The 17,020-nt window shown below is 40.6% G+C and overlaps 1 protein-coding gene across 2 annotated transcripts in view; it reads left to right on the top strand.

Annotated features, from left to right (window-relative positions):
- The first annotated feature begins 9,585 nt into the window (after positions 1-9,585).
- FNTB (farnesyltransferase, CAAX box, beta) overlaps positions 9,586-17,020 on the top strand; it is a 132,935-nt gene continuing 125,500 nt past the window's right edge. For both annotated transcript variants that reach the window (XM_037832517.1, XM_037832518.1), the window contains exon 1: positions 9,586-9,810. In XM_037832517.1, the coding sequence (XP_037688445.1) occupies positions 9,667-9,810 (144 nt within the window). In that variant the 5' untranslated portion in view covers positions 9,586-9,666. The remainder of the gene's footprint in view (positions 9,811-17,020) is intronic.

The raw sequence follows: 17,020 nt of genomic DNA, 5'->3' as shown, positions 1-17,020 counted from the left end.
AGTCAGTTGTATAAAAATGTAGCTTATGAGGGGTGACAATGGGATTGGGAAAGCCATAAGGACCACACTCCACTTTGTCTAGTTTATGGATGGATGTGTAGAAAAGTAGGGGAAGGAAACAAACAAACAGACAAAGGTACCCAGTGTTCTTTTTTACTTCAATTGCTCTTTTTCACTCTAATTATTATTCTTGTTATTTTTGTGTGTGTGCTGATGAAGGTGTCAGGGATTGATTTAGGTGATGAATGTACAACTATGTAATGGTACTGTAAACAATTGAAAGTACAATTTGTTTTGTATGACTGCGTGGTACGTGAATATATCTCAATAAAATGATGATTTAAAAAAAAAAAAAAAAAGCTTCAGTGAGACTTTTGCATCTGTAGAGGGACAAGAATAGAATCAGGGAAAAGAGTTAAGAGATCACCGTAAGAATCCAAGTGACAGGTGATGGTGGTTTAGACCAGGAAGATAGCAGTGGAAGTGGTGAGAAGTGGTCAGATTCAGGGTATACTTTGAACAGGATTTATGGGATGTGAAAGAGAGGTAGCAAAGATGGTTCCAAAGTATTTGGGCAGGAAAGATGGAATTACCATTAACTGAGAGGGGAAAGAGCACAAGTGCACAGGTTTGGGAAAGGCGGCCAGCAGCTCTGTTGTGAACATATTAAGATTGAATGGCTATTAGCTATCTTTTAGGTAGGCATTAGATGTGAACTCGGGAGTTCAGGAGCAAGATCCAGGTGGAGATATAAATTAGGGAGCTTTCACCCTACTGGTGGTATTTAAAACATTGAGATTGTATGAGCACACATGGAAGTGAGTGTAGACACAGGAGAGATCCAAGGATTGGAAACTGGGGCAGCCCCAAAGTTAAGGTGTTAGGGAGATGATGAAGTAGTAAAGGCCAGTGAGGCAAGGTGAAAACCAGGAGGCTGTGGTGTGCTGTATACTAAGAAAGTGTTTTCAGGAGCAGGGAATGATCAACCACGTCAAATGTTGTTTGGAAGTCAAGGAGGAAGACTTGAGATGAAGACAGAGAGTTGGCATTGAACTTAGCAATATGGAGTGTAACTGGGGACTTGACAAGAGCTGATTTGGAAGCCAGGTTGAAATAAGTTAAAGAAAGAGTCAGAGGAGAGGAATTGGAGATACTAGTAGGGGAAACTCTTTGAAGGACTTTTGCTCTAAAAGGAAATAAGTATTGGAGAGGTGACTGGAAGAAGAGTGGACTCAAGAGGGTTAATTTTTTTTTTTTTTTCCAAGAACAGACAAATAGCATGTTTTAGGGTGATGAGCATGAGGAAGTAGAGGGAAATTGTGATTTTTAGGAGGGGGAAGGGAGAGTTGTTGGAGTAAAGTTCTTGGGTGAGGTTTGAGCGGATGGGGAGGAACTTGCCTTAAGTAGGAGCTCAGGTAGTCATCCATCCAGGTGGATTCCATCCAGCACAGATGATAGTAGGGGAGTAAATGTGGGGAGGAAATTATTTTCCTAGGGGAATAACTGGTGATTTCTTTCTATTCTACAAATTTTCCAATATGTATTATTACAAAGTTTCACAAGGTATTAAGAAAAGAAGCAAATCATACCAACATAGGGCTTGGGAGAGTAATGCAGTTTTTTTTTTTTTTTTTTTTTTTTTTATCATCATTTTATTGAGATATATTCACATACCACGCAGTCATACAAAACAAATTGTACTTTCGATTGTGTACAGTACCATTACATAGTTGTACATTCATCACCTAAATCAATCCCTGACACCTTCATTAGCACACACACAAAAATAACAAGAATAATAATTAGAGTGAAAAAGAGCAATTGAAGTAAAAAAGAACACTAGGTACCTTTGTCTGTTTGTTTGCTTCCCCTACTTTTCTACACATCGATCCATAAACTAGACAAAGTGGAGTTTGGTCCTTATGGCATTCCCAATCCCACTGTCACCCCTCATAAGCTACATTTTTATACAACTGTCTTCGAGATTCATGGGTTCTGGGTTGTAGTTTAATAGTTTCAGGTATCCACCACCAGCTACCCCAATTCTTTAGAACCTAAAAAAGGTTGTCTAAAGTGTGCGTAAGAGTGCCCACCAGAGTGATCTCTCGGCTCGTTTTGGAATCTCTCTGCCACTGAAGCTTATTTCATTTCCTTTCACATCCCCCTTTTGGTCAAGAAGATGTTCTCCATCCCACGATGCCGGGTCTACATTCCTCCCCGGGAGTCATATTCCACGTTGCCAGGGAGATTCACTTCCCTGGGTGTCTGATCCCACGTAGGGGGGAGGGCAGTGATTTCACCTTTCAAGTTGGCTTAGCCAGAGAGAGAGGGCCACATCTGAGCAACAAAGAGGCATTCAGGAGGAGACTCTTAGGCACAAATACAGGGAGGCCTAGCCTCTCCTTTGCAGCAACCGTCTTCCCAAGGGTAAAACTTATGGTAGAGGGCTCAACCCATCAAACCACCAGTCCCCTATGTCTGTGGTCATGTTAGCAACCATGGAGGTGGGGTAGGCGAATACCCCTGCATTCTCCACAGGCTCCTCAAGGGGGCACTACATCGTTTTTTTTTTTTTTTTTTTTTTTCCTTGTTTGTCTTTTTTCTTTTTTTTTTTTTTTTAACTTTCCCTTCTTTTTTCAAATCAACTGTATGAAAAAAAAAGTTAAAAAGAAAACAAACATACAATAAAAGAACATTTCAAAGAGACCATAGCAAGGGAGTAAGAAAAAGACAACTAACCTAAGATAACTGCTTAACTTCCAACATGTTCCTACTTTACCCCAAGAAAGTTACATACTATAGCAACATTTCAGTGAACTTGTTCCTACTACATCCATCAGAAATTAACAGACCATAGTCATTTCTGGGCATCCCCAGAACGTTAAATAGCTTATCTGTTCTTCTTGGATTATTGTTCCCCCTTCCTTAATTGCTCTCTACTGCTAGTTCCCCTACATTCTACATTATAAACCATTTGTTTTACATTTTTCAAAGTTCACATTAGTGGTAGCATATAATATTTCTCTTTTTGTGCCTGGCTTATTTCGCTCAGCATTATGTCTTCAAGGTTCATCCATGTTGTCATATGTTTCACCAGATCGTTCCTTCTTACTGCCGCGTAGTATTCCATCGTGTGTATATACCACATTTTATTTATCCACTCATCTGTTGATGGACATTTGGGTTGTTTCCATCTCTTGGCAATTGTGAATAATGCTGCTATGAACATTGGCGTGCAGATATCTGTTCGTGTCACTGCTTTCCGATCTTCCGGGTATATCCCGAGAAGTGCAATCGCTGGATCGAATGGTAGCTCTATCTCTAGTTTTCTAAGGAACTGCCAGACTGACTTCCAGAGTGGCTGAACCATTATACAGTCCCACCAACAATGAATAAGAGTTCCAATTTCTCCACATCCCCTCCAGCATTTGTAGTTTCCTGTTTGTTTAATGGCAGCCATTCTAACCGGTGTTAGATGGTATCTCATTGTGGTCTTAATTTGCATCTCTCTAATAGCTAGTGAAGCTGAACATTTTTTCATGTGTTTCTTGGCCATTTGTATTTCCTCTTCAGAGAACTGTCTTTTCATATCTTTTGCCCATTTTATAATTGGGCTGTCTGTACTATTGTCATTGAGTTGTAGGATTTCTTTGTATATGCAAGATATCAGTCTTTTGTCAGATACATGGTTTCCAAAAATTTTTTCCCATTGAGTTGGCTGCCTCTTTACCTTTTTGAGAAATTCCTTTGAGGTGCAGAAACTTCTAAGCTTGAGGAGTTCCCATTTATCTATTTTCTCTTTTGTTGCTTCTGCTTTGGGTGTAAAGTCTAGGAAGTGGCCTCCTAATACAAGGTCTTGAAGATGTTTTCCTACATTATCTTCTAGGAGTTTAATGGTACTTTCTTTTATATTGAGATCTTTGGTCCATTTTGAGTTAATTTTTGTGTAGGGGGTGAGGTAGGGGTCCTCTTTCATTCTTTTGGATATGGATATCCAACTCTCCCAGCCCCATTTGTTGAAAAGACCATTATGGCTCAGTTCGGTGACTTTGGGGGCCTTATCAAAGATCAGTCGGCCATAGATCTGAGGGTCTATCTCTGAATTCTCAATTCGATTCCATTGATCTATATGTCTATCTTTGTGCCAGTACCATGCTGTTTTGGCAACTGTGGCTTTATAATAAGCTTCAAAGTCAGGGAGTGTAAGTCCTCCCACTTCGTTTTTCTTTTTTAGAGTGTCTTTAGCAATTCGAGGCATCTTCCCTTTCCAAATAAATTTGATAACTAGCTTTTCCAAGTCTGCAAAGTAGGTTGTTGGAATTTTGATTGGGATTGCATTGAATCTGTAGATGAGTTTGGGTAGAATTGACATCTTAATGACATTTAGCCTTCCTATCCATGAACATGGAATATTTTTCCATCTTTTAAGGTCCCCTTCTATTTCTTTTAGTAGAGTTATGTAGTTTTCTTTGTATAGGTCTTTTACATCTTTGGTTAAGTTTATTCCTAGGTACTTGATTTTTTTAGTTGCTATTGAAAATGGTATCTTTTCTTGAGTGTCTCTTCAGTTTGTTCATTTCTAGCATATAGAAACATTACTGACTTATGTGCATTAATCTTGTATCCCGCTACTTTGCTAAATTTGTTTATTAGCTCTAGTAGGTGTATCGTTGATTTCTCAGGGTTTTCTAGATATAAGATCATATCATCTGCAAACAATGACAGTTTTACTTCTTCTTTTCCAATTTGGATGCCTTTTATTTCTTTGTCTTGCCGGATTGCCCTGGCTAGCACTTCCAGCACGATGTTGAATAACAGTGGTGACAGCGGGCATCCTTGTCTTGTTCCTGATCTTAGAGGGAAGGCTTTCAGTCTCTCACCATTGAGTACTATGCTGGCTGTGGGTTTTTCATATATGCTCTTTATCATGTTGAGGAAGTTTCCTTCAATTCCTACCTTTTGAAGTGTTTTTATCAAAAAGGGATGTTGGATTTTGTCAAATGCTTTTTCAGCATCTATTGAGATGATCAATTGATTTTTCCCTTTCGAGTTTTTAATGTGTTGTAATACATTGATTGTTTTTCTTATGTTGAACCATCCTTGCATGGCTGGAATGAACCCCACTTGGTCATGGTGTATGATTTTTTTAATGTGTCTTTGGATTCGATTTGCAAGTATTTTGTTGAGGATTTTTGCATCTATATTCAGTAATGCAGTTTTAAAGCTTATCCTATGAGCCTACTCTATGAGTGGCCTCTAGTGGTTCATTTAGGCCATTAATTTTTTCTTGTTTTTCTGCTCTTAAGGGAAGGATGAAATAGCACTGTCCACATTTTTTTTTTTTTGAAGCAATTATGATTTACAATTTAACTTAGAAAAAAAATCAGGAATTTGAATAAAATAAACCCAAACCATCTGCAGTTCAAGCTGGAGTTTCTCTTAATTATTATTAAGAGTTTCCCCTGTAAATATTTCATTCCCTGTGGTACCACCAATGCTTATGTTCATTCTGCTTCTTTATCAAGTGGTTTTGTTAAACCCAGAGGAAGGAAAACTGGCATGTCACTCTTGGTCAGAGGCTGAACAATCTTCTCAATGTTTATGTAGAGTACAAACCTGACTTTTCGTTTTCAATAGGGTTTCCTCTGACTGGGATGTCCACTTACTCTGGGTTAGTTAACTCCTTTTCTTATGGGAGTTGTGCCGGTTTGAATGTATTATGTCCCACAGAAAAGGCCATATTCTTTGATGCAATCTTGTGGGGCAGACATATTAGTGGGGATTAAGTTGGAAGGTTTGGATTAGGTTGTCTGCATGCAAATGCGCCCCACCCAACTGTAGGAGATAACTCTGAAGAGATAATTTCCATGGAGGCATGGCCCCACCCATTCAGGGTGGGCCTTGATCAGTGGAGCCATATGAATGAGCTGGCAAACAGAAGGAACTCTGCAGCTGAGAGTGACATTTTGAAGAGGAGCTACACCCAAGAGGGACACTTTGAAGAATGCACAGGAGTTGAGAGAGAAGCTGCAGATGAGAGACAGTTTGAAGACAGCCGTTGAAAGCAGACTCTTACTCTGGAGAAGCTAAGAGAGGACAAAACACCCCAAGAGCAACTAAGAGTGACATTTTTGAGGAACTGCAGCCTAGAGAGGAACGTCCTGGGAGAAAGCCTTTTTGAAACCAGAACTTGAAGCAGACGCCAGCCATGTGCCATCCCAGCTAACAGAGGTTTTCTGGACGCCATTGGCCATCCTCCAGTGAAGGTACCCGATTGTTGATGCGTTACCTTGGACACTTTATGGCCTTAAGACTGTAACTGTGCAACCAAATAACCCCCCTTTTAGAAAAGCCAATCCATTTCTGCTGTTTTGCATTCAGCAGCATTAGCAAACTAGAACAGGAGTCTTTCCTGATTACCAGATTACATTAGGTCTTCCCCAATATGGAATCTTACAACACTCTGTGCTTCTCCCTCATGCCATTTTCCCCAACAGTAATAGTAATGAAATAGTCAATTCTGCATTATTGTTAAATGGCTGTTTCTTTGGTAAATCATGAGACCCATGAGGGCACAGACTGTGTCTGGCTTGTTCACTGTCTCCTCAGCAGCTAGCTCAGTGCCCAGCAATTGAGGGTTTCTCAAATACTTACTGAATGGACAGTATCTTGCAGGAGTTTTTTTTTTTTTTTTTTAAATTAAATTCAGTTTTATTGAAATATATTCACATACCATACAGTAATCCATGGTGTACAATCAGTAATACCATCATATAGTTATGCATTCGTCACCACAATCTATTTCTGAACATTTTCCTTACATCAGAAAGAATCAGACTAAGAATAAAAAATAAAAGTAAAAAAGAACACCCAAATCACCCCATCCCACCTTACTTTCATTTAGCTTTTGTCCTCATTTTTCTATTCATCCGTCCATACACTAGATAAAGGGAGTGTGATCCACAAGGTTTTCACAATCACACTGTCACCCCTTGTAATCTACATTGTTATACAGTTGCCTACAGGAGTCGGATTACTGGATTGGAGTTTGATAGCTTCAGGTATTTACTTCTAGCTATTCCAATACATTAAAGCCTAAGAGGTGTTATCTATATAGTGCATAAGAAAGTCCACCAGAGTGACATCTCGACTCCATTTGAAATCTTTCAGCCACTGAAATTTTATTTTGTTTCATTTTGCATCCCCCTTTTGGTCAAGAAGATATTCCTGCAGGAGACTCTTGCCATGTGCCTATTAACATCTTTCAGATCCCACTGCAGAGGAGGCTACATTTCAGAAAAAGAGTTCTATTTCTAGAATATAATTTGCAATTGCTTTAGGTGCATTTGTAACAGATGTAACAGTGTGAAACAAAACTCTCCCGGCTACTCTTTCAAAAGCACAATCCATGGGATTGAAATGTTAAATTTCTAGCTCTTAAGCAAATCAAGTCTTTTCAAAGAAGGCTGAAACTTAAATATGACCCAGAGTTTATCAGGCAGTTCTGTTTTGCTTTTTTTCCCCCAAAACAGAGCTAAGGGAAAGACAATCAGATGCCAACATCCCATTCTAACCCACACAGTCCCAAGTAGACTCCCAGATGTGGTAACATCCTGGCGCCTACAGGTCTTAACAATGCAATAGCACCATTAAGATGGGCGTGGCGATAACGTTCTCCCGCCTGAGCCTTTTATGCCATCTCACCGGCAATGGCAACGTTGGAATCTTACTGTGGGTTTCTATTTGATACCAGACTGAGAACAGGGGGACAGTCGGTTATGAAATATCACACCACTGTTTTCTGGATCCTAGATATGTGACTTGAAATTGAGTGGAAGTAGGAGTAAAATGTTCTGAGCAGAAAGTAGAGCTAGTTGCCAAGTCTATCTGGAAAGTCTGATAGACAACCCCTACCCTCTTGGTATTATAATTTTGGTATAGTGCTTTTGATCTGGGCCCTGAAAGAGACCCTCTTCTTCTATTTTTTGTTCAAAGGTAGTAGCTGGGGTTTTCCTAATATTTCAACTTTAAAATTTGTTTTATGGAGGTGTAGACAATGATTAATCTCACTCAATAAGAATTAAAAACAAAGAATACAAACATATATGTGTATATTTTGGCATGCTCTCTCAAATTTGCTGTTCCCTCTAACTGAGGAGCTTTTCCCCAGTGTTCACCTGGATGGCAACCTGTTACCCTTCAGGTCTCAGCTTAAATGTAATAAAGACTGTTTTTCTTTCTCTTGACCAAACTGCCAGCCTTACTCCTTGCAGGCTCCTACCTGCTCCCTCCCTGGTTCTGACTACCTTGAAACCAATCTTGCAATTGTGGAGCTGCAGGGAAAAACAAATAAGACTGCAGGGGGAAGGGTGGGGAGAAAAAAGGGGGGGGGGGGGAAGGAAGTAAGACAACATCAGATGCTAACTATTATAAATATCAAAATCTCCCCCAAACTGCCCCATTTCTCTCCCCACAGGCACCAGAGAAGCTCCAGAACTAGGTGGTTCCTTATCTTATCTCCTCCTCCTCCTCTCTCCCTGCCTTTGCCCACACCAGGTGGCCTAATTACCGCAAAGGAAAACATTCTGAGCAAAGTGGTCCTAGTTGCAACCTCAGTAAATCACTCACCCTCCCCAGGGATCACCCCCCCCCCCCCAGTCTTCCAATGTTTTTCCTTCAACCCACTCTCAGCCCTTAAAAAGCTTGCTGTATCTTTCAAGGGAGTTCTACTCTCTTTCCCTTGCTATAGCAGTCCCCTGAATAGTCAACCTCACCTGCTTAACATCATCTTGTGCAGTTTTTTCCTTTGATAAAAGTCACTTACTCAGAGAAGCTTGGCCTGACCACCCAATTTAATTCATCCCCTTACCGCTAGTCTCTCTCACAGACCCTGTTATTTTCCTTCATAGCATTTATGACATATTGTTTGTTCATTTTTAATTCTGTCAAATCTGCAGGGACTTTGTTTTGTTAACCTTTATATTCCTAGGTGTGGTAGATGCTCCAAAAATATTTGCTAAATATATGAATGAATACTTCCTTGGTTGTTGCCCTTATACTTTTCCCTTCTGCATTTTAGTTCCTGCTATTTCACTGTAACCCCCAAGAGGATAGGAGAAAATTGCAATGCTCCTTTCCTCTATCATTGAGTATTGAAGACGGCAATGCTACACATTTGTTGGGAAGCTGTTGGTTTCTCCTGGGCGGCTGTCACACACCCAAAGGTGCACAGTAATTCTATTAGCAACCGTGTAAGGCTGATAGAAGAGCGGTCAGAACGTTAAAGTTATACTCACTGGGTTCTTGGGCACCCGAAAGTGCAAATTCCTGCCATTACAATTAAATGAGAACTAGCATGGTGTTGAAGTTTTTGTTTTCTTGAATTTACCGAGGCATCATTCTACACCATCCCTCTGAAATGAAAGTCAAATGTACACCTACTTGCACTTCAGGATCTGCTTCTGCAGCAGTTCCTCTGCCCAGTGGAGGGCGGTAGCGTCCCAGTAACTCATTCCCAAACACTAAGTAGGTAGGAAGAGAGAGATTCGCGTTCACATTTTTTTTGACTCTACCCGCTCTCCGTAGCGCCTTAGCCCGCTCGACTTTCAATGCGCGTTGTTGCTTGAGGAAGCTGAGTCCTGAACACCGTCCGCTGTTTCCCTGATCATGGCTTCTCCAAGTTCGTTCACCTACTATTGCCCCCCATCCTCCTCCCCGATCTGGTCGGAGCCACTGTACAGTTTGAGGCCGGAGCACGCGCGGGAGCGGTTGCAGGACGACTCAGTGGAAACAGTCACGTCCATAGAACAGGTGAGGTGGCAGGACTGGGCGAGGCGCTTCGCGGGGACTTCTGGGAGCTGGAGTCCGGTCTGCAGGGCTCTTAGGTGCAGAACTCACCGGGGAACTACGACTCCCACACTGCACCGGACCGCCTCCCCGCGGGGAAGCTGTGGGCGCCCAGGTTTGGGCTTTGGAGCCGAGTTTGTGGAGCCAGGTTAGGGAGGGGTCACTGCTAGGGTTGGGCTTGTAGAAGAGGACAGTCCCAGAGTCCCCTTTACCTCAGTAAGCGGAGAGAATCTTGTTCCTTGCCTGGAGGACTGAAGCAGCCCGTGCGGGGTCAGAGAGCCTGGTCCATTCTGCCGGGGCAGCAGTAGATTCTCGGATGGATGGTGCACTTTGCTCAGCCTGTTCGCAGTTTCGGTACATAGGGCGGAAAGACCTGGCCAGACTGCGCTCATGTGGTTCCATAATCTGTTTAATTTTGACCTACAGTGCCACTTTTGGGGCCTGCCTCGTGGGTGGACGTTTTAGCAGTCATTCAGTCTTTTGAGCACCAGCTATGTGTTGGATACAATGTTAAACGCTGTAAATACAAAGATAAATAAACACAGCCCCTATCCGGGAGCAGTTTACTGTGTAATTGGGAAGGACAGATGGAAAAACAATACAGGCTGTGAAGTGTTATAATAAAAGGATGAATTTTGAACTACTTGTCATTCACTAAGGCCTAGAAGTTGAACCGAACCTATCACTTTGAAAAGAGTGTTTGGGAAATGAGTAGTGAATTATAGTTTTGATTTTCTTCTCATTCCCCAATTGGAATTGTTTCCAAGTTAGTTATTGTGGAAGTGTTTACCCGTCTGTTGCCTAGAGAAGTGGTTAGGTTGACTCTTTTTAGCAGTACGTCAGGCTGCTTACTAATAAGATCTAGTAAGATCAGTTTCCGGGCCTAACCCTAGAGGGGCTTATTTGTCTTTCATACCTGAAGTTGGAAGCCTCTATTTAGGCAAAATTAATAGCAATAATTATAATTATTATATTGCAAATTTATTACTGTAACCATAATTATAAATTAACAAAAATGAGGGCCTGAATACAAGGTTATATATATAGTGGCACAGAAATACATAGTAGCAGAGAAAATAATTAACTGGAGATCTATGCTTCATGAAGTTTAGAGTAGAAAAGGAAACCCTTACCTTTCGCATCAACGTCTCCGGGTAAGTTAAAGCACTACTGCTTCCTTCTACAGAAGTCATTTGCAGAAGATTGCAAAGGAATCTCCCAGCAATGAAAAGTCTACTGGATCTTTGCAGTATTACTAATTGATGGATTGTTGAATTGATTTAGGTCAAGCCCTTTTCTCTGTATCTGAACTTGGACTATGGGGTCACCTTTTGTATAGTTAACTGAATTTACCCAGCAGATTACAGTATGAATAGGATGCTAGTGGAAAACGGAATCAGAAGTTGGTTTGTTAATTTAGAGACCTGAACATAGACTTCCATGGTTAGAGAGGCAAGTCAAAAACAGGAACATTAACAGGAGCTTTTTTGATCTGGGTGTTTTTCTTTTTCCCTTACTACTCTTTTTCAGTAGAGTGCCCTGCAGAGTTCCTACTAGGAAAACACCAGTAGTTATGTTCTAAGTACCTAGGTGTAATGAATGATGCAAAAATGGTTACAAGAAGGCTCTGGTCTGCAAAAGGGTGGGCCAGTGACAAGGCCAAGAACAGAGGCAAGGTTTTGATATAAACATTGGTGTTTCAGGGCATCTTTCAAATCTAGGCCCAGCTGTATGGTAGATAGAACATCTTGTTTCTTTTCCAGGTCATTACTCCGGTTCATGTTTTAAAAGCTAAGGATAAACAGTTGGAGACAGTAGGAAGGTAATGTGGTATCTCTGTCTCATGGCTGTCTCAATGGTTTAATAATCATCATAATGGCCCTTTATTGGGTCCCAGCATTGTGCTAAATGCTCCACACAGTGTGTCATTCAGTCATTACGCTTTTTACAGATGAGGTAACTGAGGCTCGGAAAAGTGCCAGGTTGGTAGGTTAATAACAGTATATTCATAAGAAATACTAACCTTGCTAGGAGTTGTTTCCAAAAGATACTACTCTTTTGGTTCTGACTGAAGCTTCCATTTATTCATAGGGATTCACTGACAGAGCTCAGTTTGGTGCCATTGCCAATAAAAACAAGTGCTTATTGCCTACTTCCTATCTGATTCTCAGGAGACTTTATTTATACATTTGTTAAACAATAATTTGATAATGTAAGTTAAACCATAAACTGTGTGGAAAGAGCCCTTCTCTATGGATTCTTCTCTTACGTTCATTCATTTTCATTCATTCAACACATACTTGAGTGCCTTCCATGTTCTAATCACTGTTTTAAGGCACTGTGACCTAAGGCAGTGAACAAAAGAGGCCAAGTTGATGCCTTTATGAAACTTGTTCTAGACCTGGGAAAAAAAGGAAAAAAAAAAGTGTGCATACAATATGTATCATATTATCAGATACTTTCCTTATTGTGCCATCAGGAATCACCCCATTGCAAATGCTTTGTGATTCAGGCCAGTAGGTTAATAGTTGCAGAGGAGCAGCCTTGCCAAAAACATTTGTTTACAGAAGATACTACTGTTTTTCCTTTAGTTTGCTTTTAAACAGGGGCAAAAGCATCCTCCATTTCAAATGGTAGGATGTCATTAGACACTATTCGATCAAGTGACAGTCAACTCTGAGGGGGAATATAGAAGAATTATCTGTCTTGGTTCCTGCTCTCAAAATTGTTTTCTCTTAGAAGAAAAGAATTTGCCTGCAGCAATCATAGGATAATTTATGATAGCATGTAACTATGTGCTAAATTATGACTGCATTACAATAGGATTTCAGGTAGTGGAAAAGCCTTCTGTGTGGGCTGAAGCAGTCAGGAAAACTTCATGGAGAATATGGGACTGGAGTTGGGCTGTAAAATGGAGTTGGGGACTGTCACTCCACTGGGAAGGGCCATTATGAGGGAAGTCCCAGGCTTGGTTGCAGACAGTGAGGAAACGGCTTAGTGGGTATAGAAGGTACACGTTGAATGTGGTAGGAAATTAGGTTAGATTGTGGCCAGGCTGAAGTGCTAGCTTAAAGAGATGGGCACGAAGCCACTGCAGATCCTGAAGGGAGGTCACAGCCAGGGTTCCAGGAAAGAATCCTAGATTCCTGCTGTTGAGATGTTTCAAGTTATAGTTTCTGAAAGATTATTAAATTGAGGTGGAGCAAGTGACTAAATATAATCAAACTTACTTTTTTTTTTTTTTTTTTAAATGCTTGTGATAGAAGGGTCCAGAGCTCTGCTTGGCTGAATGATCAATAGGCTATGTGAATCTGTTTTTTCTCCATTTTATTCCTTATTGAAACTCAATATATACCATATATGCCCAACTATAAGGCAATCCCAAATAGCAAGGAGTCTGCCATTTCCCCTGCAGAAAAGTCCAAATTAAAAGAAATAATAAAAATTTAAAGCCCAAGTAATATTTTCTAGTTCACGTGAAAATACATATATGTAAATGAAGTAATCAAATGCCTACTTTAAAATTTATGTTTTAAATTTAGATAATATGTCTATTTAAAAATCACATACTTTGTAAAATAGCACTAATTTAGCAATATTATTTTCCCTCCTCTTCTTATTCATTAAACATTTTTCCTCAAATTCTTGACATGCATCTTTGACCTCAATATTTTTGTCATCACTGGAGCCACTTTTTGAGTTAGCCAGTATGCTTTTCCAAACCATGCCTTAAGTTCTTTGAGATACATCCTTCTCCGGTGTGTGTAAGATACTGTCACTGAATATTTTATTCTTAGCTGCAAGTATCCATTTGTATAACATTAGCCTTTTTTGGCAATGTGTCCAGTTGATGTGATTGCCACAACTTAACCACTTACGCTGTTACTTTTTTTTTTTTTTTCATTTTTATTGAGATTGTTCAGATACCATACAATTATCCAAAGATCCAAAGTGTACAATCACTTGCCCCTGGGTACCCTCATACAGCTGTGCATCCATCACACTTAATTTTTGTTCAGTTTTTAGAAACTTTTCATTACTCCAGACAAGAAATAAAGTGAAAAATGAAAAAAGAAAAAAAGAAAAGGAAACTCTAATCCTCCCCTGTCCCTAACCAACCCCCCTCAGTTGTTGATTCCTAGTATTGCTATAGTACATTTGTTACTGTTTATGAAAAAATGTTGAAATACTACTAACTGTAGTATATAGTTTATAATAGGTATATAGTTCTTCCCTATATGCCCCTCTATTATTAACTTCTAATTGTATTGTCATACATTTGTTCTGGTTCATGGAAGTGATTTCTAGTATTTGTACAGTTGATCATGGACATTGCCCACCATAGGATTCAGTTTTATACATTCCCATCTTTTGACTTCCAACTTTCCTTCTGGTAACATATATGACTCTGAGCTTCCCCTTTCCACCTCATTCACACACCATTCGGCGCTGTTAGTTATTCTCACATCTTGCTACCAACACCCCTGTTCATTTCCAAACATTTAAGTTCATCCTAGTTGAACATGCTGCTCATACTAAGCAACCACTCCCCATTCTTAAACCTCGTCCTATATCTTGGTACCTTATATTTCATGTCTATGAGTTTACATATTATAATTAATTCCTATCAGTGAGACCCTGCCATAATTGTCCTTATGTGTCTGGCTTATTTCACTCAGTATATTGCCCTCGACGTTTTGTCATCAACCCATTTTTTTTTTAATATGGTTTTGTTCACTCACCATACATTCCATCCCAAGTAAATAATCGATGGTTCTCTGCATGGTCATACATTTATGTGTTCACCACCTTCACCACTATCTATATAAGGGCATCTACATTTCTTCCACAAGGCAGGAGGGAGAGTCAAAGAAGGTAGAGAGGCAAAAGAGAGAGGAAAAAAAAAATGACAGCTAGGAAGCAGCAAAAGGAAAAATAACCTTAAATCAAAGTAGAATAAAGAATCAGACAATACCACCAATGTCAAGTGTCTAACATGCCTCCCCTATCCCCCCCTCTTATCTGCATTTACCTTGATATATCACCTTTGTTACATTAAAGGAAGCATGATACAATGATTCTATTAGTTACAGTCTCTAGTTTATGCTGATTGCATCCCTCCCCCAATGCCTCCCCATTTTTAACACCTTGCAAGGTTGACATTTGCTTGTTCTCGCTCGTAAAACAACATATTTGTACATTTTATCACAATTGTTGAATACTCTAGATTTCACCAAGTTACACAGTCCCAGTCGTTATCTTTCCTCCTTTCTTGTGGTGTCTCACATGCTCCCCACCTTCCTCTCTCATCCGTATTCATAGTTATCTTTGTTCAGTGTACTTACATTGTTGTGCTACCATCTCCCCAAATTGTGTTCCAAACCACGCAGTCCTGTCATCTATCACCCTGTAGTGCTCCCTTTAGTATTACCTGTAGGGCGGGTGTCTTGTTCACAAAGTCTCTCATTGTCTGTTTGTCAGAAAATATTTTGAGCTCTCCCTCATATTTGAAGGACAGCTTTGCTGGATATAGGATTCTTGGTTGGCAGTTTTTCTCTTTCAGTATCTTAAATATATCACACCACTTCCTTCTTGCCTCCATGGTTTCTGCTGAGAGATCCGCACATAGTCTTATTAAGCTTCCTTTGTATGTAACGGATCGCTTTTCTCTTGCTGCGTTCAGGATTCTCTCTTTGTCTTTGACATTTGATAATCTGATTATTAAGTGTCTTGGCGTAGGCCTATTCATATCTCTTCTGTTTGGATACGCTGCGCTTCTTGGATCTGTAATTTTATGTCTTTTATAAGAGATGGGAAATTTTCATTAATTATTTCCTCTATTATTGCTTCTGTCCCCTTTCCCTTCTCTTCTCCTTCTGGGACACCAATGATACGTACATTATTGTACTTTGTTTCATCCTTGAGTTCCCGGAGACGTTGCTCATATTTTTTCATTCTTTTCTCCATCTGCTCCTTTGCGTGTAGGCTTTCAGGTGTTTTTTTCTCCAGTTCCTGAGTGTTTTCTTCTGCCTCTTGAGATCTGCTGTTGTATGTTTCCATTGTGTCTTTCATCTCTTGTGTTGTGCCTTTCATTTCCATAGATTCTACTAGTTGTTTTTTTGAACTTTTGATTTCTGCCATATATATGCCCAGTGTTTCCTTTACAGACTCTATCTCTTTTGCAATATCTTCTCTAAACTTTTTGATTTGATTTAGCATTAGTTTAAATTCCTGTATCTCAGTTGAAGTGTACGTTTGTTCCTTTGACTGGGCCATAACTTTGTTTTTCTTAGTGTAGGTTGTAATTTTCTGTTGTCTAGGCATGGTTTCCTTGGTTATCCAAATCAGGTTTTCCCAGACCAGAACAGGCTCAGGTCACAGAGGGAAGAAATATTCAGTACCTGTTTTCCCTGCAGGTGTGTCTTAGAAAATTGCTCCACCCTTTGATGCCTCAGGTCACTGTGCTTTTCTGCCCAGCAGGTGATGCCTGTTAGTCTATAGTTCTTGACTGGTGTGAGGAGGTATGGCTGTGTTCCCCCAGGCTCTGGGGTCTGGTTCTGAATGGAAAGGGCCCCACCCCTTTCCTCCTAGAGAAGACAGAGCCCCCAGGTGGAGGTCTTTAGCATTTCAATGGTCTCCCTCTCTCCTTGTGCTGTCTCCACCCTTCCCCAAGTCACAGCCCTGGAAACTGAATATGACTGGGGCTTTCTCCACTGAGCTGAAAAAGAAACAGATAGTCCCCTTCAGACCCAGTCCAAGGCGACCCTCCGGCTTTCCAAGGTGAGTTGTCACCCAAAGCCTCTGTCTGTTTTTTGGGGATGCTTACCTGTAGTGAGCAGTTCACACTCGCTACTTAAAACCCCAGTTGGAGCTCAGCTGAACTATATTCGCTTGCTGGGAGAGAGCTTCTCTCTGGCACCACGAGGCTTTGCAGCTTGGGCTATGGGGGAGGGCGTCTCACGACTTGGATCCGCAGGTTTTACTTACAGATTTTATGCTGTGTTCTCGGGCATTCCTCCCAATTCAGGTTGGTGTATGATGAGTGGATGGTCTCGTTTGTCCCCCCGCAGTTATTCTGGATTATTTACTAGTTGTTTCTGGTTTTTTGTAGTTGTTCCAGGAGAACTACTTAGCGTCCACTCCTCTCTTTGCTGCCATCTTGCCCCACCTCCTG

The sequence above is a fragment of the Choloepus didactylus genome, chromosome 4 (genome assembly GCF_015220235.1).
Source record: "Choloepus didactylus isolate mChoDid1 chromosome 4, mChoDid1.pri, whole genome shotgun sequence".
Classification (NCBI taxonomy): Eukaryota; Metazoa; Chordata; class Mammalia; order Pilosa; family Megalonychidae; genus Choloepus; species Choloepus didactylus.
This window is presented reverse-complemented; position numbering and strand designations above follow the sequence as displayed.